General features: G+C 40.2%; 2 protein-coding genes across 9 annotated transcripts in view; one reads left to right on the top strand and one right to left on the bottom strand.

Annotated features, from left to right (window-relative positions):
- The window catches only part of KMT2E (lysine methyltransferase 2E (inactive)), a 55642-nt gene extending 33782 nt beyond the window's left edge, over positions 1 to 21860 (top strand). For 2 of the 4 annotated variants that reach the window (XM_071423942.1, XM_071423941.1), the window contains 18 exons: positions 846 to 1058; positions 2448 to 2578; positions 3652 to 3769; positions 3920 to 4029; positions 4882 to 5143; positions 6066 to 6164; positions 6910 to 7074; positions 8054 to 8362; positions 10170 to 10424; positions 10600 to 10744; positions 11457 to 11710; positions 11862 to 11918; positions 12779 to 13342; positions 16192 to 16493; positions 18213 to 18301; positions 18403 to 18516; positions 18673 to 18764; positions 19585 to 21860. In XM_071423942.1, the coding sequence (XP_071280043.1) occupies positions 846 to 1058; positions 2448 to 2578; positions 3652 to 3769; positions 3920 to 4029; positions 4882 to 5143; positions 6066 to 6164; positions 6910 to 7074; positions 8054 to 8362; positions 10170 to 10424; positions 10600 to 10744; positions 11457 to 11710; positions 11862 to 11918; positions 12779 to 13342; positions 16192 to 16493; positions 18213 to 18301; positions 18403 to 18516; positions 18673 to 18764; positions 19585 to 21099 (4794 nt within the window). In that variant the 3' untranslated portion in view covers positions 21100 to 21860. Of the gene's footprint in view, positions 1 to 845; positions 1059 to 1780; positions 1913 to 2447; positions 2579 to 3651; positions 3770 to 3919; positions 4030 to 4881; positions 5144 to 6065; positions 6165 to 6909; positions 7075 to 8053; positions 8363 to 10169; positions 10425 to 10599; positions 10745 to 11456; positions 11711 to 11861; positions 11919 to 12778; positions 13343 to 16191; positions 16494 to 18212; positions 18302 to 18402; positions 18517 to 18672; positions 18765 to 19584 lie in introns of those variants that run through there. The other 2 variants (XM_071423944.1, XM_071423943.1) reach the window with 2 other exon arrangements.
- Positions 21861 to 23511: 1651 nt separating this feature from the next.
- Positions 23512 to 26585, bottom strand: part of SRPK2 (SRSF protein kinase 2) — a 129601-nt gene continuing 126527 nt past the window's right edge. For all 5 annotated transcript variants that reach the window (XM_071423948.1, XM_071423945.1, XM_071423946.1 and 2 more), the window contains one exon: positions 23512 to 25184. In XM_071423948.1, the coding sequence (XP_071280049.1) occupies positions 25000 to 25184 (185 nt within the window). In that variant the 3' untranslated portion in view covers positions 23512 to 24999. The remainder of the gene's footprint in view (positions 25185 to 26585) is intronic.

Here is a 26585-nt window from a genome sequence, read left to right as displayed (position 1 = left end):
GCTGTTTGTGTGTATGGTTTTCTTCATGCACAAAAGAAATGTAACCAGGTAAATTGAATTGCTGAACTACTTGTGTTTTATTAATGTTTAATAGTGTCTCTGCTCAGGTGGATAGAAAAGGGAGCGTTGGCTGGCTGCTGCTGTCCGTAAGGAGCTTTGGTTGGCTGCAGCCTGGCTGCTGCTTGTGAGGTCTGGAGGTACAATGGCACTTTCTTTAAAAGTGAAAGGATCTGAAGCACTGCAGAAGGAAATTGTATAGTGAGGAGCAGATAAGGAGAGAAAAAATTTATGTGCAAAGCCTGTAGCATTAGAGTCACAACCTTAATGTAGCAGGTGTACGATTAGTAAAGTTTAGTAAGTTATGCAGCAGAAGAAAAGATACAGAATGATCTTTGAAGTTGAAAGGGGAATATCAAGTCTGTGTATTACAGGATAAAAGCTGGAGTTCTCCATATTTGCATTTGTTCACAAAAGTTGAGTGGGCAGGGAGATCTGACCCTCCAACTCCTGCACTTAGATTCGTGATGCAGTGCAGTTGTGGGAGGAAACATTGTCACTCTCCATTCTCATCCCACTAAGAGCAGGAATCACTGTTGAGGAGGGAAGGCATTCCTGAACTTGGGTGACACTTACTAAATAATAAAATTCTTGAAAGGACGAATGTAATGGGAATTTAACTCAATGTTTTTAAGTACTACAAAGTTTTATACTAGACTTGCTAAAGAAACCCAACCCGTAAATCAGTGGCATACCTTTGGCCCATCATTTTGTGTCTTGTTGAAGAATTTTTCTTTTTCTTTTAATATCTTGCCTTCTAATATCTGGTCGCTTACTTCAATTTTTAGGGCTCAGCTCCAGAGATTGATCCTACTGACAGTTCCAACTTTGGATGGGAAACTAAAATCAAGGCATGGATGGATCGTTATGAAGAAGCAAATAATAACCAATACAGTGAAGGTGTCCAGAGGGAGGCACAAAAAATAGCTCTCAGATTAGGCAATGGAAATGACAAAAAAGAAGTCAGCACCAGCAATCTGATTTTCAAACCTCCTGTAGAGGTAATGAGCTGTGCCTTGTGTTACTGCATGCTGTGTTTGTGCCATGACATTAGATGCCTTAAAACACTCCAACCAACAAAAAACCCCCAACCAAAACAAACAAACCAAAAAAAAGCCACAGGAAAAAAACCAAAAAAAACCACATTCACTTTCTGTTCCTTGTCTCACCAGATTTGAGCATCAGAATTTTAACATATTTTTCAGATTTTTATACATTCTGTACCACCCGAGTTATGTTTACATTTGCATATCATTTATCCTAAAAAGTAGCTAAGGTGTTAGTTTCAGCCTGAACATTGGGTTGCCCTTAGACTGTCTCTTGACTCACAGTCAGCTTAAGTCAACTTTTCTGCTGTTTCTCTCTGAGGGATACCTGGAGTCATTAGAGTAGAAAGAACCTTTGGAACTGAATTTATTTTTTTCCCCTACTACTTGTATCAAGATGTTCATTGTCTACATTTTTCTTAAGGTGTGGTAGCTGTTCTGGATGTTCATGGTGGTATTTCTGATACTGATTCTTTTTTGACTCATGATCCTGTAATTTCTAGTTTATGAAGAAATTGTGCAGTGCTTTTTTCTAGCCTTGTTTATCGGGAATTTACCAGTTACTTACAGGCTTAAAATCAGAGCCATGTAAAAAACTTAGCATTTTGTAGCAGAAATCTCGAGGAGTAGTTACTGTAGCAGATTAATGGAAGCATCTTTGCTTCTTTTTCTCAAAGACCATCATGGCATATGGGACACCCTCCTTAGAGGAATATCCCTACTTACAGAGCCTTTTGCCTACATAGAGGCTACTTCCTTTTTCATTGGTGATGGCAGTTATGAGAGGTGTGAGTTCACTAATTGCCAGGGTATGTATTGGTTTTTAATTAAAGCCATCCTTCCATCTAAAGATATGAAAATGAATTTGGAAACTCTGTCAGGATTCTTTTTCTTTTCAATTATTATGTTATTTCCCTATTCTGTTTTGTTTTTTTTTAATGAGTTGTGAATGTTGTTTTATGTGTCTGCATGTTTTCTTTGGTTCAAAGGAATTGAAGCTTTTTGAAAGTGTTGTGCAAAACAATGCAGCAATTCATCCTTGTCATGGTGAGAGTTAAGTGCACTAAAGGCTGTAGTACTTGAATTGTAAAAACATGAATATGTTGGTTTTCAGCCATGTCCTGGAGAGCTAGGGCCAAAGCAATCCTTGTATCTAAATTGATAACTAGTAGCATTGCTAGGTGAGCAAGACAGCTTGGTCAGTTCAGTCTGGAGGCTTAATTACAAAAATAAGGGGCTTTTTTAGTTCATATAAAATTGTTTAATAGTTCTGAAAATATAATAGGCTATTAATGGAAAAATGGTAGAAATTAAAAATTCATAAATGAATCTATGTCTTTACAGAGTTATGTGCAAAAAAACAAGAAAATTTTAAAGGCTGCCAAAGACTTGCCTCCTGATGCACTTATTATTGAATACAGAGGAAAGTTCATGCTGAGAGAACAATTTGAAGCTAATGGATATTTCTTTAAAAGGTTTGTTCATTCTTTATGTTTCAGTCAAGTAATTGTTAAAATGATGCCTGCCAAACTGTTGCTTCAAGTACAAGTGGATCTTAGTTACCAGCAGTGTCTTGTATTTTACTTTGTCTGATTAAAAGTAGTGACAACTGGAGCCTTTTCTGTCCCCTTCTCTTCTGGATATCCTTACAGAATTGTTCAGGAGCTGGTTTTCTCTTTTTTGTTCCTTCCTAATTATAGAATTCCTGCATGCTCAGCTGGGTAGTTGTACACCTTAAACCAGGAAATAGACAGGTTCTGCCATCATAAAATAATTACTATATTAATGGTAAAGGCTTTCTCTTTTGTGAGAGAAATGGATTTTAAGTCCACGAGGCTGAGAATGAAATTGGACACAGGTCAGCTGGGGGCTGTTTTACTGCCAGAGTTCTCTAGTTTTACTGAGCAGTGTGTGGCTGCTTCCTTCTTCCTGTGGGTTGGTGTTGATGCTGCCTCTAACTGCATGAACACACCTCCTTGGGAATTTGCAGAAGGCCTCTTGGAGGAGATGGAGTTTTTGCTCAGTAAAGATACAGGGTTCTTTGGAACTTGGAATAGCAGAATTTGAAGGATGACTTCATGAAGTATTTGGAGGCCCCTTTCCTTCAGGAGGGTTGGTGCTAGTGATGCCGCAGGTGTTAGGCAGGGATGTGGTGGTCTTACTTTTTTAAAAAATTATTTTATGTGGCGTATAAATTTGAGTTTCATTTTGGGGCCTGTCATAAAAAAAGTTTAAGAAATTTGAAAAACTTTACCTGTGTTTCTTCCATGTCTGGTGCTTGCTTTGTTAATGTTCTCCCTGTAGATCCTATGCAGATGATACAGGGCTGTAACTCTATCTTGAGGTATTCTGAGAATATATGTGGGGAATGTACCTGCTAAAATCATGAAGCTTAAACATAAACATGTCATTCTTAGATTAGCCTCCAAATTTGGTGCATTGTACCAAGCATTGTATCATGCTACAAAGCTGACTAGTAAGAAGAATAAGCACTGTTTAGCATCTTCAAAGATTATGAAATTCCGAATTTTCTTGTGTGTTTTTTCAGGCCATACCCATTTGTTTTGTTTTACTCCAAATTCCATGGGCTAGAAATGTGTGTTGATGCAAGGACTTTTGGAAATGAAGCTCGATTTATCAGGCGTTCGTGTACACCAAATGCGGAGGTGAGCACGTTTAGAAAGTTAAACTAGGTTTAATTTACTTAAGAATCTCCTTTTTCTTGAGATTCCTGATAATTTGAGCACTCCCTACAATTTTTATTCAAGAACTTGAAAGTAATTCATGATAATATAATAACATTCTCTTGACTACAGGTGAGGCATGTAATTGAAGATGGAACAATTCATCTTTATATTTACTCCATCCATAACATTCCAAAGGGAGCAGAGATTACCATAGCATTTGATTTTGATTATGGAAATTGGTAAGTATTTGAGAATGCTGTTCTAAAATACCTCTAATGCTCTGTAAGTTACTTTGCAATTCAGAATGGCTTTGATTTTGCATCATTTACTTTCTTGCATGTTTTAATAACACTAAGCTCCTTAGGCACTGTATTTACAATGAACAATGTGTGTGTGGGCAGAGTTGTGTATTTTTATTACTGCATTTCTGTGGCCTGCTCCTAAGCCAGCTTGGATGCAGTGCTGTGCAGACATGCCTTTGCTGCTTGACCTGGGCTGTGTGTGACCACAGAGCACGTGTGCTAATCAGCACGGGTTCAGACTATTTCAAGGTACTGGGCACTGTTAAGAGTTGTAGACCTATTCCTTCTAAAAATACATACTAGTTGTGTTTAGTACCTGAAACAACTGACAGCCTGTTTCAGTGGAACATGTTTAAATTTCCTGTGTATTCAAGTGGAGCTTAAAATTGTGCAAAGTGGCTCTGAGTTTGGTGTGCTCGTGCTGTAAATTGTGTCTGCCATCTTTGCATATAAAATGAACTCTGACTTGATGCGTCTGGTTTGTGTTGGTTGTATTTCCACCTAGGATTATACTCTGGTTTTAGGTGTCTTTTGGCCTTGAAGCAGAATACTGAACTTGAATTTAAAAGAATTCTGTGTGGCAGAGCTTAAAGGATTAACCAGTAGACAAGGTTTTTGAGTTACAGTGGTGTTGTATATTGTGGTGAAAACTCGAGTGACCTGCATGTTAACATGGTTGGTTTGCATTATAGCAGATGTTTAATGTGAAATATCAGTGATTTAGTATTGAAGGGTCTCATTGCTGTACCACCTAATCAAATATGCCTTCTTGCATTTAATTACTTGCAGTAAATACAAAGTGGATTGTGCTTGCCTCAAAGAAAATCCTGAGTGTCCAGTTCTCAGACGTTCCGAGCCTACAGAAAACATCAATACTGGATATGAAACTAGAAGGAAAAAGGGAAAGAAAGAGAAGGATGTTTCAAGAGAAAAAGAGACTCAAAATCAGAACATCACATTGGATTGTGAAGGAGCAGCCACCAAAATGAAAATTGCAGATAATAAACAGAGGAAGCTCTCTCCCCTCAGACTGTCCATTTCTAATAATCAGGTACTGACACAAAGATGCTCAGAAATAATTTAAACTTTCTCATCTTGAGAGTGATTTTTGATCTGTGGTTTGTGTCATATTTTCAAGAAATGATAGCTGGTATATGGAATCTTCTCCTGATCTTTTTATGTAATATACAGTGCTTATATAGAACATTTACAGGAGAACTTGTATTGTTTTTCAAAATTGAAGAGTAGGAATTGTGGGAAGAATAAAGCTGTTAAAAGTACATTTACATTTTCCCATACACTTTCTTTATGGTAGCATCACATATTTCACCCCAGGAAAAAACTGCTAATTGCCTGATCTCTATGTTTAGATATATATTTTAGGACAAACTTTAAATCTTTGTCTAGTCCTTTATGTAAAAGTGAAACTGCATATAGGACTAGTGAACGTTTAATTAGTTTAAAAGTTACACTTTCAAGCTTGTTTTTTCTTTGAAAACAGAAAACCATTGTTAGGTAGGTAACTTCTGTGTTTCCATATGATGTGGCACCGTCATTAGATTCTGTAGTGAATGTTCAAATGGAAAATGTGACTTCAATTGAGTTCACTTCAGAGCTGAGTAAAACTTCTGTGTGATTGATAACATCTACTTTGGCATTCATTCCATTTCACTAAAACTATTACTTTTCTGTGGGTTTATAAAGCTCCTAACTGTTTAACTGATTATAAAGTGATTAGAGCAGTGGCCATTGTTAGTGTCCAAAAATTTCCTTTGTTTTGAAGGTTTCATTCTGATAATTCTTTTTGCTTGGTGGGATGAGGAAGTGGGGATGGAACACTTTTCATCCTGATTTGTTAGTTTGGCTACTTCTGATGTAGTGATCTGAGGATTCTTAGTTCTTTGTAGCTTTCAGTTCACTCTAATTTACAAAAGGAGTAGAATTTCTGTAAAGCAGTTGTTTCCATCTTGCAGGAGCCAGATTTTATCGATGATATAGAAGAAAAAACTCCCATTAGCAATGAAGTAGAAATGGAATCAGAGGAGCAGATTGCAGAAAGGAAAAGGAAGATGGTAAGTTGGGAAGCAAGTAGCTGCCTAAAAGGCATCATTAAGGCTTAGTGACACCTGCTCTTCCCATGCTAATTGCTGCCTTTTGTGGGCTTGTACAATCTGAGCATGTGCAAAGTCAGATCCTTACATGAACTTAGCCTTAAAATGCAAGGCTTGCTATTTGAGAACAGTTCATCTGGGTTCATCACTGCATTCTGACAAAAATCTGTCTTTATCTTCAATTGTATATCATATTTCAGTGTCTTTAGATGATTTCTGCAATGCCTGTTTTTAGATCTCATTATTTGCTCTTTTATTATTGCTTGTGATTTGTAATGGCTATTTTTATAGCTAGCATTGGGAATTAAGATTTTCCCCTATTTTATTTTAACTCCCTACTTGAATAAAAAGTCACAGAAATCCTAATTTTTGGATTTTGGTAGAGCATTGTTAATAAAACTAGCATCTTAAAATCTGCCTTTTTTTGTTAAGTATTTGAAAAATTAAGCAAGTTATTAAATTCAAAGTAGGATTCTCTTTTTTGTCAAGCTGGTGTGGATGCAAGCCTTTGTTCAGAAGTCTAGTATTTGCAGGGATTGTAACATATCCCTTTAATCTGAGCTTCTGCTGAACTTGATCTTCATGTCAGACATATAACTGAACACGTGTAGAAGTACTTAAAAATATAGGAGCAGGAGTAATTACATATTTATATATATGAAAGATTATGACTAAAACTGATCATGGTTATTGTTAAATCCATCAGACAAGAGAAGAACGGAAAATGGAAGCTATCCTGCAAGCTTTTGCCAGACTAGAAAAAAGAGAAAAAAGAAGAGAACAGGCTTTGGAAAGAATCAGCACAGCAAAAACGGAGGTTAAATCAGAGTGCAAGGAAGCACAGATTCTCAATGATGCTGAATTTATTCAGGTAGTTATCTGGAACTTTATTTTAAAGTGCGCTTTTAACATTGCATATTTTATCAGTTTGGATGGCAAGCTGCATGTTAAGATGTATGAATTTTTTTTTCCTTTGAACTCAAATACATGTAACCAAAATGTTCTTTGACATTACATTGTATTAGGTCCTGAATTTTGTTCCAGATAAGATACATATAGAATTCTTTAGTGAAGAATTTCAGTTACATGAATTTATGTAAACATACACACACACCCACACCAGCTGTGTAATTCAGTCTGTCTTTGAAGTTCAGGATGGAACATTTATCAGTGTTGACTTTAGCCACAGGAGGTGACTGTCCTTAGGCACCCTCTGTAACCAATGAAGAACTGTTTGTTTTTTCAATGGGTTTTTCAGGAACACATAGTATTTTCTAATCTTTCTGTTATTTTGAAGGAAATGAGTTAGTAAAGTGGGTTTTGCCTGAGTTCTTGCAGATGATACTTCATGTTTTATAACAGTTTTTAACTCTGTTGTTAATGGATGCTTCTTAGTTTGCAAATACTCATATAATGATTGTCAGTCAGGGTTGTTTTCCCTGAGCTATGTGTGTCAGCATTCTCTTAAGTACTTTTTGTAACAAAGGTAAACACCTAGTAAACTATGAATTGCCAAAAGAGTATTGGACTGAAAGACATGATGATATAAGCAGTTGACGTCTAGCTTATGGATGAATGAATGTCAGTTCTTACACAGATCTGTCAGGATCTGTCTGGTGCTGGGTGTGTGTGAACACTGCTGATGATGGTACAGCAGGTGCTTGGGAGGAAACTACAGGAAATTCTATCATTTGCCTTCAAGAAGGAGAGATATGTTGTAGTTCTGACAACAAAAATGAGATTGAGACTTCTGTAAAAGAAGAGGGAACTGACTTCTTTTTTTTCCTATGAAAGATAAGTAGCTCTGAACATGTATGGGATTTGATTACTTGACTTTTGTCTTGTCCCAGGAACCGGCAAAAGAAGAAACTGCCACCAAGCCCACCCCAGCCAAAGTTAACAGAACTAAACAGAGGAAAAGCTTCTCCCGGAGCAGAACTCACATCGGACAGCAGCGCAGGCGGCACAGGACCGTCAGCATGTGCTCAGATATCCAGCCCTCCTCTCCTGACGTGGAAGTAACCTCACAGCAGAACGAAACTGAGAATGTAGCACTGGTAGCTGAGCCTGAAACAGAAACTGTTGTTACAGAAATGGTTACTGAAACAGAAGCTCCAGCACTTAGTAAATGCCCTACAAAGTATCCAAAAACAAAGAAGGTAAGTCTGTTGAGGGATGAGGAGAAGATAGACCTTAACAGAGTTTAAAAAAAAATATAGGCTGCTTCATCAGTGTGCTACTGCATGTATGGGTTGTTTTTAAAATGTTTACTCATTTATTGAAAAATCACCATTGTATAATCACTCATTGGTAAAAGATTAAAATATGTGTAGCATTGTTTGGTGGAAGTTAGTTTGGATTTAAGACCCTTCCAAAATACATCTTCAGAGCAATTTTGCAACAAAATGTTTTCTAAGTGAGCTTTCTAAATGGATTGAAATAATATACATAACCAAAATATAATTAAAGCTGAATTTAAAGAAAAATCCAAGGAAATAAAAGTTGCCTTTCTTCCTTTGTTCATTGTATGCTTCAGATAGCAAACAATATCTCCAAGGAACTCACTAACTCCCAGTGCTTCTCAGATGTCTGTTCTGAAGTCAATGGATCTAAACACCCCAAATGTGTATGTGCATGTCTGGAGGGAAAATTCTTTACTCTTTAATGCTTTGCTTTTAAATTTCTTTCTATTAGACTGCATTGCAAAAAAAGTTGTACGAAATGGCACAATATTAAAAGACACTCAAAAATCTTAAATCTGCAAGTACAACTAAAGCAGTATAGCTTTCTGCTTTAAACTTCACAGAATGCATTAAAAAGTATTTGTAGTGTGATTTATAAGGAGTCGTGAAAATTTTAATCAGCAGAGGAAAAGTGGGGGGTGGGGAGTCAAAGGTCAAAACTTCTTGTCAAAAGAAAAATAACAATTTTAAGATGGTTTTCTATCTTAAACACCCCAACATAATTTAGATTAGTTTTTTCCAAAAGGTACCTGAGTCATTCTGTAACACAGTTTATTTGCATCACTCTTACATTCTTGTGAGGGGGAACACTTCTTCCTTTCTTGCCTATTACTTAGCAGAAAAGAAGGAAGAAGTGTTTAATACTCTGAAACAGCAAAGTGCAGTAAAATTCAGGCTTCAGGTATCTGTGAAGTGTCTCTGCATTGCATCCATTGTACTCCAAGTGCAGAGAAGGTCTTGCTTTAAAAATTAATAAAATAAAAATGGATTTTTAAAAGACAAAGTGTATTATGATAACTTGTGTTAAAGTCTTGATATCATACTAATATTATTTACTGTTGCGTGTCCTTAATTTTGAATCACTGTAAAATGCAGGAGGTTAGTTTATCTGTTAATAAAAACTAAAATCTATTGGCATATTTTTTTTAGAACACTGAACTAGCTAGGAAATACTAGCCTTTTTGGACTAGTGTGGTTTTGTGTTAAATTACACGACATTTACTACTACAGTTGAAGAGTGTTGAAGGCAGCTGCCTGACATGTTGACTGAGGCACAGTCCTGACAGTATGGAAAACTGATGAGGGGCTTCTTTAACTATGCTCTGTTAATGTTACACTATTTCTTCTCAGCCTGGTACTCAGGCACAAGTTTTTGTTTTAGAATTCTGTTACTAAATTGACATCCTAAATACAGTTGATCTGGGCACTTGTATTGGAATGTTCAGTGAGAATTAAATGCAAAAGAACTAAGTGTAGTTTAAAACAAAAGAAAATAACTAAGCACCTCCGCCCTTCCCCAAACTGGTGTGTCAGCAAATCTGTACTGATTTCTTCTGCTGTTCCCATGATTCCACTAAAACTGGCCTTAAACTTGGAGCCTGGAAACAAACTATATCTGGTTTGTGCAGTAGTTGACTAGGTGAATAATTGAACTAAACACTTCTAAAAAGCCACTGGTAAACAGACTCATAAAACACTAATTTTTCTCTCTCTCTCTGTTTAGCACTTGGTTAGTGAATGGTTAAGTGAAAAGAGTGATAAAGCAGGGAAGCCGACAGACACTCTACCAGAAAGGCCTCTACGCATAACCACCGACCCTGAAGTTCTGGCTACCCAGCTGAATTCCTTACCTGGCCTCACCTACAGTCCACACGTGTATTCAACCCCAAAGCACTATATCCGTTTTACTTCTCCATTCCTTTCAGAAAAGAGGAGGAAAAAAGAACCTGTGGAAAACATTACTGGCTCTTGTAAGAAGGTAATGCTTCCCTTTGTTATGGTGTTCTATCCCATATTAATTAAAAAGAAGTCTTTATTTACTAGCATAAATTCAGGCAGAAAAAGGCTGTTTGGCAAACCAGTCGTGCTATGCATTTTGAAATGTTCATCATTAAAGTTTTAAGTTGCTAATTGGAATTTTTGGTTTTTTACAGCGTTGGTTGAAGCAGGCTTTGGAAGAAGAAAACTCAACAACGATTGACAGATTTAATTCACCATCACAAGAGAGATCTAGAAGTCCAGCCATCAATGGTGAACATAAAAGTCCTTTATTACTGAATGACAGCTGTTCTTTAACAGGTGTGAAGCTTTTGTAAATACACTACATAAGAGCTATGATGAAGTAGCTGATTGTTGGGCACTGTTTTTAAATTGATGACTTGATAAAGATTCCAGGGGTATTTGCATGTTTTCCTGATACTTTCTTTGAAAGAAATGCTTAGTTGCACATTGGTTGGGAGTTTTTCCCCCTTTAATGTATATTAGATAAGAAACCATTATATATCCTAGCATTTACAGTCAACAAAAGACTACTGGTTTTGGTATTAGTATTAAGAAGTCAGATTATAAATTTAAATTTCTATGCTTTCTATATAATTAGAATGCCTTTAAACCTTGGTAGGCCAAAGTAGCACACAGGGGGAAAAGCTGTGTAATCTTGTAGGCATAATAGAAAACTGGAGTGCACTAAAACCACCGTTTAGCTGAACAGTCTTAAAAATCTATAGCAGTTGATTTGGCCTACTCTGGAGACACAGGCAGTTCTTCCCAGCATCCAAGCACATGGAATTCACTTACTGATGTATCTGTAGGCTGTTAAGAGTTGATTTTTCAGGAAGCCTGTAGGCTGTTAAAAGTTCATCTCTCAGCAAGCCTGCCCTTCAGAGATTTTTTTTTGATCTTAGAATTCTTTAATTTGGAATTCACAATTTCATTACCTAAAGTACTTAAACAACTGTAAGTGATTGTTATATCTAGAAATCATATAACTTTTTCTAATTTTAACATACAGATCTAACCACACCACTAAAAAAACGAAGACTGTATCAGCTGTTGGAGTCTGCTTTCTCAGAAACCTCCACACCTACTCCTTCTCCCTATGCCACACCAACCCATGCTGACATCACTGCCTCCGAGCCATCGTTGTTTGCTACTCCTCCCAGGGTAAAAACAGAGGATGAAGCTTGTAGAAATGGTTACAAACCCATCTATTCGCCAGTTACTCCTGTAACTCCATGTATACATGGAAATACCATGCACTTTGAGGTGAGATTTATCATGGATTCCAGAGCATTCAGAGGAAGTGTTCAGACATTGCAGTGTAAATCAGTATTTTGTACTCCTGCTACAAAATGGGGGGAGGTATTTCTCTAGGCTAAAAAATTAATTGACTTGCAATTTCTTCTTGTTTATTTAGAATATTTCCTCACCTGACAGTTCCCCAGAAATAAAAAGGCGAGCTTACAGTCAAGAGGTAAGGAAATTTGCAGAACCTGCAAATGGAGTCATTGCAACTTCATGAGAATCTAAAGGCTAACTTCCCCATAGGTTTTACTCGCTTACTCCTTTATATTTCCACTTTACCTGTTATATTTTCAATTTTAAACTGGTTTCTCTCTGTATCACTTAAAAATGGTGATTTGGATCAGGATCGCCTTCTGTAATGGAAAAGAGTAACTACTGCAATTTGTAAAGAGGAACAGAAAGAGAACACTTTGCTTTCCAGGCTGTAGTTAGATTCAGATTAACATTTCTCCTTGTTACCAGCATTTCTCAGTTGTTTCTGTTGATCCCAGTTATGCTCAAAGTGAAAGAGTAGAGCAGAAGGTTAGTAAGTCAGCATAGGTGGTGGATTAGTTGAAGAGCAAGTGCTGCAGGAATATGCCTGGGTATTCCCAGCCTGCAGGGGGCATGTGTCCTCCCATGGGGCTTCATCCTGAAATTCAGAAGTGTCTTGGAAAAACTTCTCCTTCCTTCTCCTGCTTTGAAATAGGTGTTTTGACACTGAGGAGGATTGCTTTTATGTTGAAGCAAGTGCTTTCTATCTTCCTGGCCTGGGACTTGCTCCTTTTGAAGCTCTTCCCCTTCCTCTGCCAGTCATATATAAACCCTGACGCTTAATGCTTATTTTTATTTTGGTTAATGTACATTCTATAAAATGCTTTAACATAATACATATGAATAGTAGAACTAGGAGTATGGCTCTAGAATTTTCTTAAAAATTGATAAATTCATGGTACTGGAAGGCCTTTAATCCCACTTAAAGGTGCATCTGAATGTCAGATAGGTTTGATGGAGTGTGAAAAAATAGTAACATGTTTTTTCTTCTTGCAGGGTTATGACAGAGCATCGATTCTAGCACTGAATTCTTTCAGAAATTCCAACCTGACAGAAATGGGCCTGCAAGAAATAAAGACTATTGGATATTCTAGTCCAAGGAATAGGACTGATGTCACACGGCAGTGCACTGGAGAAATGGAATCTGTGTCAGACCTCCAGCTGGGACTCGAAGTAATTGAGCAAAGTGCACTGCATAAAAACCTGGAAGCCCCCACACATGATAGGACTGATTCAAACAGCCAATTAGAAACTGCTCATTGTGGACGGGGCACAATTTATTCTTCCTGGGTAAAAAGTCCTGACAGGACAGGTGTAAATTTCTCAATGAATTCTAATTTGAGGGACTTGACCCCTTCACATCAGTTGGAGGTAGGAGGTGGATTCAGAATAAACGAGTCAAAGTGCCTGATTCAAGACGATGCAAGAGGCATGTTCATGGAAGCATCTGTTTTTTGTACTTCAGAAGATGGAATTGCACCTGGCTTTGGAAGGACTGTCAATAATGACAGTTTGATGGATGGAAATTGCACACCCCAGAACCCTCCACAAAAGAAAAAGGTTATACATTTAAGAATGATTTGGTCTGTCTTCCATTGTCTGCTAATGATGTTTCTATAACAGAAAGAACCCTAATGTAATAAAAACCAACTGATGGCTCTTATTTACATATTACAGTGTAGTAGACATTCAGGAGACATAATGAAGGGCAAGAGCAAAGCTGCATAAAACTATTAGTAAATTTATTTTTTCAACGTAAAAGATACAAATTCTATTTCATAGGAGTCTTGAATTAATTGCCCACTAAATAATTGCTTTTCAGGTTTGAAAATGGTTGCTTATGCCACCTGGTGTTACAGTACTGTTATACAGAATATATGCTAGCATCATAGAGACCACATACTGTGAACAACTGTTATGAATTACTGCAAGAAGTTGCAAGAATAGCTTTATGCTACTCAGACTTGAAAGTTAAAACTGCACAGAAATCCTTAGTTCCAAGAAATATTTTTCTTGGCTTAATTTGTTTTTTGGGTTTTTTGGGCTTTTTTTTGTTTGAAAAATAAGCTCAATCTAAATTTGCTACTCTCATTGAAACAGTTGTTGTAGAGAAGTGGCATTGTCATGGGTAACTCAAACCAGGATTGGAAGTTAGTGTAATTCTTAGACTGCACTGTACTGTCAGGTTGACTCCCTTTGCAGGAAGAATGACAAAGATGAAAGGCAGTGGTCTCCAGTGTACCAGCTTGCCTGTTCTGCCTCATCACAGACTCTAGTAATCTTTCTTGTTTGAAAGGTGTGATTTATTTTCTTTACAGAAGTAGTGGTGAGGAGGGTGGGGTTTTCTGCATGTGTACATGCCTGCACAACGGGGTTTGGGGTTTTTTGGTCACACTGCAGCCCCTTGTATATTCCTGCTGCTCTGGGGCATCCTGCTGTGGAGCATTGAGCAGTCTTCCTTCAGTAGTTCTTCATCAGAACTGGATTTTTGTTTACTTGCTTCAAGCTGAGACATAAATGGAGCAATATTGTAGGAGCTCTGATCTCACCTGGTCACGGCCCAGAGAATTTGATAGATCGTGTGTGTGTTACTGCAGCCCTGCTATTTTGGCAAACTGGAAAAGAAAACATAAGCCAAAATTCCTGTAACTTGACAGTCTTCTTTTTCTGAAGGCTAAATTAGGCTTCACAAATCCCAGCAGCACTTAGTACTTCAGTGACCCTCCCCAAGTCCCTTGCTGGCAAGGGTTGTTCCAGGTTACTGCTGAGAGCTTACACTACTCTAATCGTCCACTAAAGAAAGGTGTGGCTGCCCCCTGACACCCCCAATCCCAAGATTCTTGTCTAAAAGGCTCAGTTTGAAGAAACAGCCGGAGCAAATTGCATCTGTACCCCTGAAAGAGAAGGGGGTTTAGGATTTCTGAGGACACACAAAAATGTGAAACCTTAGACAGTATAAAAAAAGAGGAGGTGGGCTAGATCCCACCTAAGGTGAAAGGTGAGGATTCAGGAATTTTGTAGGAGACTCATAAAAGCCTTTTCCCTAGAGTCATGTAAGATGGCAATATCCTTAGGTAGGTCTTTGTAGGATGTTTTTGCATATTTCTGTGTTTTTGTGGACATTTGCTCCTCTTTTCTCTTACTATTGCACAAGTCCTTTATCAACACAGACCTGTACATTGTGCCACACTACATGGGTTTCTTAACATTTAAGCTTTCTTTAAAGCAGTATTCTTTAGGGGGTCCCTGTTACATGATGTGGAAATAATACAAAATTATTTGAGATCAGTTCTTAACCTGAACTTTTTTATGCAAAATCAGGTATTTTTTATTGTTTTTACCCTGACATATGGATGGGTCTCTAATAGATCTGTTTGAAAGCAAACAAACAAAACCCCTTAGGACTGGAAACAGCTGCAGCTTTGGTTTTTCTCTCTGTTTAGAAATGGATGTCCAGTTTTATTCATGATTAAGCCAGTTAAACATTAATTTTTTTCTTTATTGCACTTTAGTTTGTTGGTTCTGATGATGTATGGGTTCAGAGCCAGATATTGATAATTAGAAGAAAATCTGTAGCCATTAAATGTAATTTTTACCAAACTAGTGTAATTACTGAATAAAGTAGGTCTGAAGGTCAATATTTTAGCTTTGTAATTCAAATCCTGAAGATTCATGGTGAAAACATTTGAGCCTGTATTTTTTTCACTGAAGGCAATTTACTAACCACCAAAACTGGTTTCTCTTACATGGAACTTTGGTGTAGTGATTGTATATACATAATACATGAAATAGGAACCATGTGTCATTATTTTTAGTAAGAGTTAGCTTAAAAATATGTTCTTAATCAGTCTGTCTTAAAGGGCAGTAAAGACAAATTCAAAATAAATGGAAAAGTAAGTTGCAAATTCTGCATGTTAAAAGGCATGAAGAGCTTAGTGAATCCTTTGATATATGAACACAAGGGTAGTGGGTTCTCATGCAAGGGAGTCAGTCTGAGACCTGGATGTGACATCTCTTGAAATTGGCTTTACTAGATCAGTGTAATAGTAAAATTCTGCAGTTCAGGAGAAACCATAGAGTCCTTTGTAACTACAGCCAACAGAATTACTTCAGCAGGGGACCTTTTGCTGACCTGTGTCATCTGCTTCTTCTCTGAGGCAGAACACATAATGCTTCTCTTGGCAGAAGCATTTTTTAATACCACTTTTACAGTTGGTAGTAGCTCAGTACTCTGCAAATTCCACTGCAGCTGTGGTGAAATATCTTCAATTAATTTCTGTCCTTTTTTTTTAACCAGTTACATGGTACATATTACTGAAATATATAGTTCATTTAATAGAAACTGTGAGAAAGAAAATGGGTAAAACTTCCTTTCTAATATTTGTGTGTGGGTTGTTTTTTCTCCTTAGGTGTCCTTGTTAGAATACCGTAAGAGGCAGCGTGAAGCTCGAAAAAGTGGCTCAAAGACAGACAGCTTCCCCCTGGTTACTGTATCTCCTCATGCTGCTGGTGCAGGAAATACAAGTAGTAATAATGGTGCTAGTGATGGGTATAACAACAGTGGTGAAAACGGGGAGCAAACTGAAAACACCGCAAGCCTGCCTTTACCACTGCCAACTACTGTTTATAATGCAGCTCCAGAAGACACTGGCAACAACTGTGCAGTTAAGGAGTCTTCCTCCAGTGAGAAGAGTGAACCAGAAGTTCAGTGGTAAGCCACAACACAACAGGATTTAAGTTTAATTTGGAAGAATTATTTATATGAATCTAAGTCTTTGGTATTTGAAATCTGTTTTTCATTAAGACTGCTGTTGCAGGTTACTGACTGGAAGCTCTTCTTCCAGCTTAGTGAAGAGTTGTCTTACCTTTTATCTCAGAAATACAGCAGACACTTGATAGTGATTAGATTACATGAAGAATTACTCACAAGACATTTAATAAATTATTTTAATTTATCTTCTAATGGCAAAATAGGCATTGGTTTGAGCATGTGTGTCCTTGTATTTCCACTGCTTTGTCTGTGAGATGAAGAGAATTTTTCCTGTTAAATCTCAAAGCCTTTCCAAATGTACTGTAGGGCATAAGGTGCAACAGGAGAAAAATCTGCTCATTAGCAAAGGCTTCTGGAAGACCTCAGGAGGTCTGGTTTTCAGTCATGGCTGGAAGGTGTGTGGGATGTTTGCTGTTGCTTAATTGCCCTGTGCAGGGCTGAGTGCAGCCTGGCCAGCAGCTCCTGCTCAGGTGGGAGCCTGTGGTGACACAGCATTGTTGGTGTTTGCTCAGTGGTGCCCTTGTTTGCAGACCATATGGGCAGTGTGTGCAATGCCAAATACTCCAAACAATCCCAGATCCTGAGGAGAGGTGGAGTGTGGATGGGGAGAAGATAGAGGGACTTCAGTCTGTGTAAAACGCTGCACAAATTTTTCACTGAGTTTTGGTAGCTTTAAAATAGATGGTCAACTGTGGTGACACTGTCTCCAAAACATTAGTAATGCAAAATAAATCCTGCTGATGTTCTCCATACTGTAGTGATGGTGTAACTGTAATGAGGATGAACCATGGGCTTAGGAGTTGGACATCCTTCTACTCAGATGCTCCCACTATTCCAGAAAAGAAGATTTTGTAAAGCCAGTTGACAGGAGAGCATAAGTGAAGTCTTCAGTGTTTCAGTGAAAAGTGGCTGTTAAGTTCACTGTGCAGAAGCTACTGCCCTAAATTGTGGAAACAGGCTAAACAGGAAGAATTTATTACTTAGATTTTGCAGTAACCCTGCAGAGCAGCACCAAGGCTTATTCCAGTGCAGCAGTATTGTACAGTGATGCCATACATCCTTGCCAGAAAGGAAAATGGTTTTGTGGAGCACTGTCACTTACAATGTTCTTGGTCAGGTTGTGATTGGAGATGTAATGGATTATAAGAGAGATGTGACTGTCACTGCATACCCGTTGTCTGGCAATTGAAGTTTAGAAGCTTAAACAGAGATTTGTAGTGGTAAGTGATTCACAGCTGTGCGTCTGCTATTAAAGAGCAGATTCTTAACAACAAACTAACAAGATGACTCCTTCCACTCCTGGACAAAGATAGTTTTCTGCAAATTGAGACTATGAACCAGTAACTGTGACCTTTATTTTTTTTTACTTTTCAGTTGTTTAGACAAAGAAAAACCCACAGATCTGCAGATACTTCCTTAATAAGAGGAAATGCCAGTTTTTTAATGTAACATGGTTGCAGGAAATTACTGTATTTAAAGTGGGAGAAGATAGATACAAACCACTTAAGTAATAATATTCCTTATGCACAACCAGTTATTTGGTTGTTACATGCAGCCAACACTGTAGACTTTCTCTGACTTGGTATTTGCATATACCTTGTCCTAAATTTGGACCATGGGAGTACATCCTCTTAAATTTAAAATGGCCTTCTCTTGCAGGACTGCATCAACCTCTGTGGAACAAGTGAGAGAACGAAGTTATCAGAGAGCTTTACTTCTCAGTGATCATAGGAAAGACAAGGACAGTGGTGAGTTGATTTATTGTTTTGAAGATACATCAGTCTAACCAGTTCCCCTGTGGTAATCTGTAATGATTCTAATACTGTGTTTGGGTCTGCTTCATCTGTAGGGGGAGAATCACCTTGTAGGCCATGCTCACCGTCTCATGTTCAGTCTCCATCTCATTCAAATCTCATTTCCCAGTTGCAGCTTAAGGCCCCTTCTTTCACTGAAATTACGGAAGGTCAGTAAGCAGATGACCTTGTATGACACTTGAGATATTCAATGGTCTAACAACAGCTTTAATAGTTCTTTTAAAGTCAAATATAAAGTGCTTAGTGATTTCTGCAAAAGATTTGATTTTCCCACTTTGACATTTATGTCTGCTTTATTTCTGTAGAACCTGATTCTGAAAATCCAGAGCCAACTTCTGAATGTCCGTCCCCAGATACTTCACAAAGGACTTGTAAGAGTCCATCAAAAGCAAGCAAGGTAATGCACAATATGCATAGGAATAGCTCCATCCATCTCTGATTTACCTTTAAAAATGTTAATTGTAGGATTTACTACTTTGGTCACATACCCATGTGTTCATCTGTCTGTGCAGTAATTTAACATAGGTCAATATTTGCAAGAATACTTGTCCGTATACACTAAAAAGTGGATTTATACGTTGTCCTTTCAGTAGGTGTACATGTTTATGGATGAGAGAAGAGATTGTATCTGTGCTGTTCTGAGGTGTGAATGCTGAAGAACTGGCACTCAGAACCGACAGCAGTGATGTGGCTTACCCTTAACAGGAGGTTGCTCTTGCTCTGCAAGGGTTTGGCATTGTTTGGCAGTCTGATAATAGGGAGAAGGGTGTTGAGTAGTGAAGTGATTGAGGTTGTCATATTTAGTCTGGTTGCTTGTCTGTTGCACTACCCCAGCTTTAAAACATTAAATCGCTCTAAAAATTGCTTTACTCCTGTAAGTGGTCTTCTCTGGAATTACTTCTTTCAGATTCAGAAATCTAAAACTTTTAACAAAGAATAGATTCAGACTTTGACCCAATGGATCATATTTCTGTTACACCTTTAAAATAAACTTTAGTAGTCTTTGACTTTGAAGAATTATTGATACATACTTGATAAAAATAGTACCTTCTCAAGCTTACTCTGTTACTGATGTTTTTCTCACACCAAATATATATACTGCACCTCAGCACTTCTCACAATCTGGGGAGGAGAGTGTTCTGAGATGTTCTTTTTGGTTCATTGCGTGCATGGTTGATTATTTCAAACACTGAGCACTGTCTTTCTTTCCATTCCAGCCCTCTTCACCGAGTCCTGTAGTTTCAGCACAGCCACTTGGGAAAACACCCACAAAACCAGATTCGCACTGGGAAACTGCAGCTACTGCACCTGAGACTGAGAGTGTGAATCATCCCAAACCTGAGCTGCAGCAGAAACAGCTGACAAACAACGTCCAAGCACTTTCAAAAACTCATCCATCTCAGTCACATCTGCGCAGCTCTGCTGAGCAACTTTCACATTCACAGAAGTTGCCTTCCGCACCTTTGAAGCTGCATTGCCCCCCTTCGCCTCACGTAGAAAACCCCCCCAAGTCCTCCACCCCTCACGCGCCTGTGCAGCACGGTTACCTTTCACCAAAGCCTCACTCACAGCAGCTGGGATCTCCTTACAGACCTCATCACCCACAGTCACCTCAAGTTGGAACGCCCCAGAGGGAAACACACAGGAACTTCTACCCGGCGGCGCCCACCCTCCAGCCCAGTAACCAGGCGCAGGCTAGCGGCCCCCTCTTCACTCAGACATCATCAGGACAATCTTCAGCTTCCTACAGCCAGTTTAACCAACAAAATCTGAACAGCAATGCGCCGCCTCCCCCACCCCCTCCACCCCCTTCTTCCACTTACTATCAAAGCCAGCAGCCCTCTGGAAACTTCCAGAGCTACAGCCAGCTGAAGGGCAGCATACCCCAACAGACTGTGTTTTCATCTGGACCAAATCAAGCACTTCCTGGCACTGCGGGTCAGCAAACGGTGCCGGCCCACCACGTAGCTGCAGGGCATTTTTTGTCCTCTCAGAACCCCAGTATTCATCACCAGGCATCGGCATCTGCTGCTCCTCCTCCTCCTCCACCACCACCTGCTCCGGGACCCCACCTTGTCCAGCAGCAAAGTACTCATCAGCAGCACTCTGTAGCACATGTTGTCGGTCCAGTTCATGCCATGGCAGTGGCTCCTGGATCGCACATTCATTCTCAAGCTGCTGGTCACCATTTGCCACCGCCACCTCCACCACCAGGTCCTCTCCCCCACCACCAACCTCCCCATCCTTCGACGGGACACCAAGGTTTGCAAGCACAACACCAGCACGTTGTAAACTCAGCACCGCCTCCCCCGCCGCCCCCTCCCTCCAGCGTTATGGGCTCGGGGCACCACCCCTCATCAGCACAAGGGTTACACCACCCCTCTCATCAAGGACCCCCCCATTTCCCTTCCAATGCTCACACAAGCGTCTCCTCCTATTCCTCTCAAGCCCCACATCACACAACGTTAGGACCTGGACCTCAACATCAGCCTGCTGGCACAGGACCTCATTGCCCACTCCCTGGTCAGGGTCCTCACATCCAACCTCAAGGACCAAACAGTATTGCAACACCTACTGCTTCCGGCTTCTGCCCTCACCCCGGCTCCGTGAGCCTCCCCCACGGAGTGCAGGGGCAGCAGCAGGCCTCCCCCGTGCCAGGACAGATCCCCATTCACAGAGCACAGGTGCCACCCACCTTCCAGAACAATTACCATGGGTCAGGGTGGCATTAAAACAGATCCCTTTAGTTATAAACATTTTTAAAATGTTCTGTAATATAAACTGTGTATATTTAATATGTACCTATTCAAGGTACTTTTTAAAGCTTGTACATGATACTTTGTATAAAAGCAAACACCAGTGCTCTTCCATTGTATCCTTTCCATTTTTTGCTTTTTAAAATTCCTGAAAACGTGCTGTTAAGCCAGTATTAGGTATTTCTTTTTATTTTGTAAGTGGACATTCCAGCTGTTTTTTCTGGCAGTAGGTTTGATGCTGCATAATGTTTAAAATTTTATTGTTGCAGTTAAATTCATTTAGTGAAAGTTTTCTATATTACTTTTATACATATGTAATTAAATAAGTACACAGGCTAAGTGATGGCACTAACAATTTTTTTTTCCATTTTCTGTCAACAGTTTTTTGTGTGCATAGAGATAGGAAACAATGCAATACAGATTTTTATAGTTTTGGTGTGGACATGGCTTTTTGTTTCATCAGTTATTTGCAGAAATTGTAATTTAATGTATAGACTGTTTCTAATGTCTCAGACGAGTGCTGTAAATACTGTATTTCTTTCGCTTGTAAAGTTGCTTAAAGCTTCTTTCATTTGATATAGTATTGTATATAATAAGTCTTTTGCAAAAAAAAAGTGTGATCTTTGTGAAAGTAGTACAGTATATGATCTTTAATTTTTTTTTTAATATACTGTCACATTGCAGCACTGGTTGGGCATTTTAATTCATGTTAATAAATCACAATTATGTCAGTTTTACCTACTTGTCCAGAAAGGGTGCTATATCAGCAGGAAAGTGGCCTTAATCTCTGATCCCCCCCTGCTCCTTGTGAGGCTCTTCACTTCTCTGGAGTTTCCAGCTGTGGCTTCACTGCTGTAGCACAGACAGATGGGGAACAGCCTGGAGGAGGGGGATTCTTTCCCCTGCTCCGTTCAGAGGTTGAGGAATAATCACCCCAGCACAGCAGAGTCCTGGGTCAGTTTACCAAGAGTGTCAGCAGGGGCACTGATGGGCATTTTTATGCTAGAGGTGACATTGGTCACAGAGCAGGGAAGCAGTGTCTGCTGCAGGACCCTCCTGTTGGGAGGAGCTGTGTAGCAGTTTGGGGTTTTCCTAATGGCAGTGATCTATTCCTGCTGCTGCAAGTGGCACTAAGATGGTGCTGTTGTGCTCCTCCGTGCAGTCACTCTGTCATGGGTGAGGCTGTCCTTCCATCTCAGCAGGAGCTGCTCTCAGTCCTCCTCACACAGCAGGAGGTGCTCAATGGCTCCACCTCAGAGCAGAGAGCAGAACCCGTGTGTGAGGAATGCTGAAATGGCACAGGAGGGGAAGTGGCTGCTCCTACCCACTAAAAAAAGGGCTAAGTCTTTTTAACATGTAAAAAAGGGACCACCTTAAATTCTAATTTGCTTCTAACTACAGAAGAATCTTGCTAGTTAAAATCATACACTAGAAATGCTTTCCTGAACACCTGCTGGCTCTGCAGCACGCACACTGGAGTTCACATTTTACGCTAGCACGTGTAGTGCAGGACAGGATAAGCCCATCAAAAACAGAAAAAGCCCCAACGCACCCTCTGTGCAGTTCACAGACCCTGATTCTGATGTGCATCATCCTGTCTAGCCCAGCATCCACATCTAGTTGCCTCTCTTCCATACCTCCAGCAACAAAATCATTTCAAACACAAGAGAACATTAAATACCCACCGTACTTGGCAAGGTCTGAGTGCAGTACAGGGAGCTGCTGCACTGGGGAGCACAACAGGACAAGGCCTGGGCAGGGCTCCCAGTGCTGCTGCAGCACCAAGGCCGGGCAGAGGCAGAGCTGTGCCAGCCTTGGGCTGCCCCTGGCACTTCATCCCAGTGCCAGCATTTTCTGTCTAGTCAGGAATGCATTTGTGACCAGGCACTAGAGAGCTGGGCTGGGTGTGAAGCTGAATGTAATTTTTACCTCCATTGTGGCATCGTCCTTCTGAGCAGCGTTGTCCTTGCAGCCACTAAGAGCAGTTCCAGGATGAGGGTGAAGGGACTCGCTCCTGAAACCCAACTGCTGCAGGGGCCTCAGCCCTGGGCAAGAGAGTTTCTCATTGCGGTGCCTTGGCAGTCTCTGGAGGAGTGGCTGCCCCAGCTCGGGACAGGACAATCGTTCCCTTGTTTACAGGACACAGCTGGTAGGAAAGACGCTTTTTTTTTGGTCACATTTCACCCAGCAAACCACTCCCACCCACAGCCCCTCCTGCCACAGGGCCTGTGGGGCCGCTCTGACCGACACCAGGTGATGTGTTCCATAAATGAACATGGGAAGCTCCTTTCTCTGGCCAGGACAGGCCAGCCCCCACCTCCCACCCCTCCAGCACCCCCACAGCTGAGTCGTGGCTAGGCAAAGATTCCAATGACCAGCAACACTGTCTGAAAAAACAAAACACTTTAATTAGACAACTGCAAGCACCTCAAACAACTGGTTATTGTTACAGCATGGGGCTATCTTCTCACAATCTAGTTATTGCAAAGGCATGTGAATAAATTTTATATGGACAAAGTCAAGAAAAAAGTGGCACTGTAGTTACATGAAGATCAGGAGTAAGCTTACATTCATCCCACTGACTTCTAAAAGAGGCCCAAACACACCTCCGTACTGTACATTCTAAAATCTGTATTGCCTATAAGCTTCAGCCTATGCAGCTTTTTTTCCTAGGAAACACATAATTGTTGCGTGCAACTTACAATGGGCAGTCGTATGTCTACGGATGGGAAAGAATAAAGCTAGTGCAATTTGTTTTAGAAACATGTAAAGCTATGAATGGAATGAGCATGATCTTGCTTCTTGGATTATTTTACCCACTGCACTGTAAATATCTGCAGCTATATCCTTCCTTAACTGATGCCAAGCACACACTTTTATTATAAAAGATCAGTAATTCTACACAGAGAGTGGTTCTCATGCTCTACTTTTAATTTTTTTTCTTTTTCTTAAGGTATAGTACAACTTACAGTGCTTATAAAAAGGCAACACCATATGGTACCATGTCTTCACTATCACATTGTAAGGGAAATTGCTATTTTTCTTTTCTTAAAAGCACTTAAAATAGGCAAAAGTTCTAAAAGGGAGTGCTAAATGATAATGCATACTTTATTAGAAAGAAGTCTAGCCTTCCTTTAAAGTGCCGTTTGGGGAATGAAATCCTGTAAACCAGAGCCACTTTGTTTAAAACCCAATGAACAGGAACTGCTACAGAATAGAAAGTTTACACAATTCCTTAAAGCAGTTTAAAGTCCACTACATGCAATTGGTTTGCTATAAAGCTCTCTAAAACTTAGTCGCTTTACTCTGAAATTGAGTCCCCAGTCCCATATTTAAATGGAAATAAACATTTACAGGGTGCATTTACATACACTATAATACAAGAATGACATCCCTTTGCCAGAAGATAAAATTGTACAATTCCTTGCCGTAACTCAGTTCTGACTTGATAAATTTCTTACACTCGTAAATTATATAATATGCATCAGCTAAAATATTTTTTTTTTTCATAAATAGTTACAAAACTTGCCAAAACACATGGGGGGAAGTTTCTTTTGTTCAAAAATCTGACATCTGAATGTCACACAACACAAGAAACAATGCTTAAAGACACGTTAAGTGTTTTCTGAAGAAAGTGGGTGAGTAAACTACTAGCTGAGGACAAAAAGACTACCCTTCCCCAAGAACACAGTGCACAAAAAGCAAAATGTCAAACAGTACCTCAAGCAAAATAAAGGTCTGAGGATTGAAGCCAGCTCACGTGTGATCCTGCTAAAGATTTTGTGACAGTCACCATTTAGGTCCAACGCATTGGGAAGTGGTTGCTGGCTTTTTTTTTTTTTTTTTTTTTTTTTTTTAAACAGCTGGAAGATTCTGCTAAGAATTCAGCCACGGATGCCTAAGGCATTCTCCAGCTGAAGCACGTTTCTCTGGGACCATTTCTAGCATAGGGATCAGGAAATCTGTAAACTGTGCAGCATCTTCATGAGGCCAACCATACTTCTCCACAAGCACATCAAAAAGACTCCAAGGTTTCAACTTGGTAATGTGTCGGAGTTCTCCTGCAAACAGAAATATTGATGGCATTAGAAAAACATCCTTTTTTACTTGTGTCAGTGACTAATCCCTGTTTTGTTTCTCTCCCACTCTGCGTTCACAGCACCTGGCCCGGGCTGGCAAGCGCTGTTTAGGAAGGGCAGCGCACACCGAGCTTGCTCGAGGTCCTCACAGGAGATGGGGATGTTCCATGTCCAAGCCAAAAACTGTTCCTACAGCCATCAGCACGTTACACCTGGACTCCAGTGATGCCTCCTGCTGACTTCACTCTGTGCACACAGGCACTCATCCACACTCATGCTCCCACCATGGCCAAGCCACACTGCAGACCTCTCCTTAATCAGCCAAGGAACCCAAATTTCACAGAATCTGCTCCAATCCCAAGATGAGAGGTCTCAGAAACACAGGTCCTTGCCTCACCACATGGCATTTGCCAGCAATGCAGCAGAGCACTGATTCATTCCTAACCAAGGCAAGCAGAGGTTTGGTGCTGCAGAGATTCTGCTCCATCTCCCAGGCAAACACCCCAGGAAGGCTGGTCTGAGTCTCTCCTGAGGGAAGCACCTGCTGCTGCCCAGGTCTCTTTCAACCAACCACCAACAAAAATGGTGGCAGCAGCTGCAGGACTGGAGTTCCCCCAAGAGGGGCGACTTTGCCAACCTGGCAAGGTGTCCCAGACCAAAACAAAGGAGGTGAGAACTGTTCTGCCATTCAAACCAGCAACACTACCCAGGTCTGTCCATGGGTCAACCAGCATGATGGGGAAAACTCTTCATGTTCCTGCTCCTCCAGTGTGTAGGAATGAGGCCCAAAGCCATGAGATGTGCCATGAGGTACGTGGTGAAGGGATTACTGTGGGCATGAGCAGCTGCCAGGCCAAATGACCCTCACTGCTGCCATCAGGACACTGAGCTGTCACCTTGCACTAGACCCACAGCCTCTGCAGTCCAGGCTCTCAATATCCCTCATTTACACGTGGTGTGGCTGCCCCCTCACCATTCAGGATGGCAGTAACAGGGACTTTCACTACAGTCACACCTCCACTTCTCCCAAAAGTGTAAATCTGACATGGGACATCCTCCTTGGATGGAGGATGAGAACAGGACCTCACCTTGCAGACAAGTCAATGGGCTTGCTCCTCTCTCCTCCTCCCCAAGCAGGGCCATCTCTTTGGTAACATCTGCCTTCTGACTGTGTCAGACCACAGCCAGGAACACCTGTGTGTAGAGTACTTACACTTTGTAGATCCAGTGCATTTATCACCAACAATCTAATGAATCTATGGCCTCTTGCTGCAACAAACTACTGCAGCTAGCCATGAATCTGTGTATGTGGAAGTTCTTACTGAATGTGACCAGACTTAAGAGTGCCTGATCTGTTCTGATCAGTAATTAAGCCCTGCCACA

This window comes from Agelaius tricolor, unplaced genomic scaffold (assembly GCF_023055355.1).
Source record: "Agelaius tricolor isolate 1412-34295 unplaced genomic scaffold, bAgeTri1.0.p SCAF_3, whole genome shotgun sequence".
Taxonomy (NCBI): domain Eukaryota; kingdom Metazoa; phylum Chordata; class Aves; order Passeriformes; family Icteridae; genus Agelaius; species Agelaius tricolor.
This window is presented reverse-complemented; position numbering and strand designations above follow the sequence as displayed.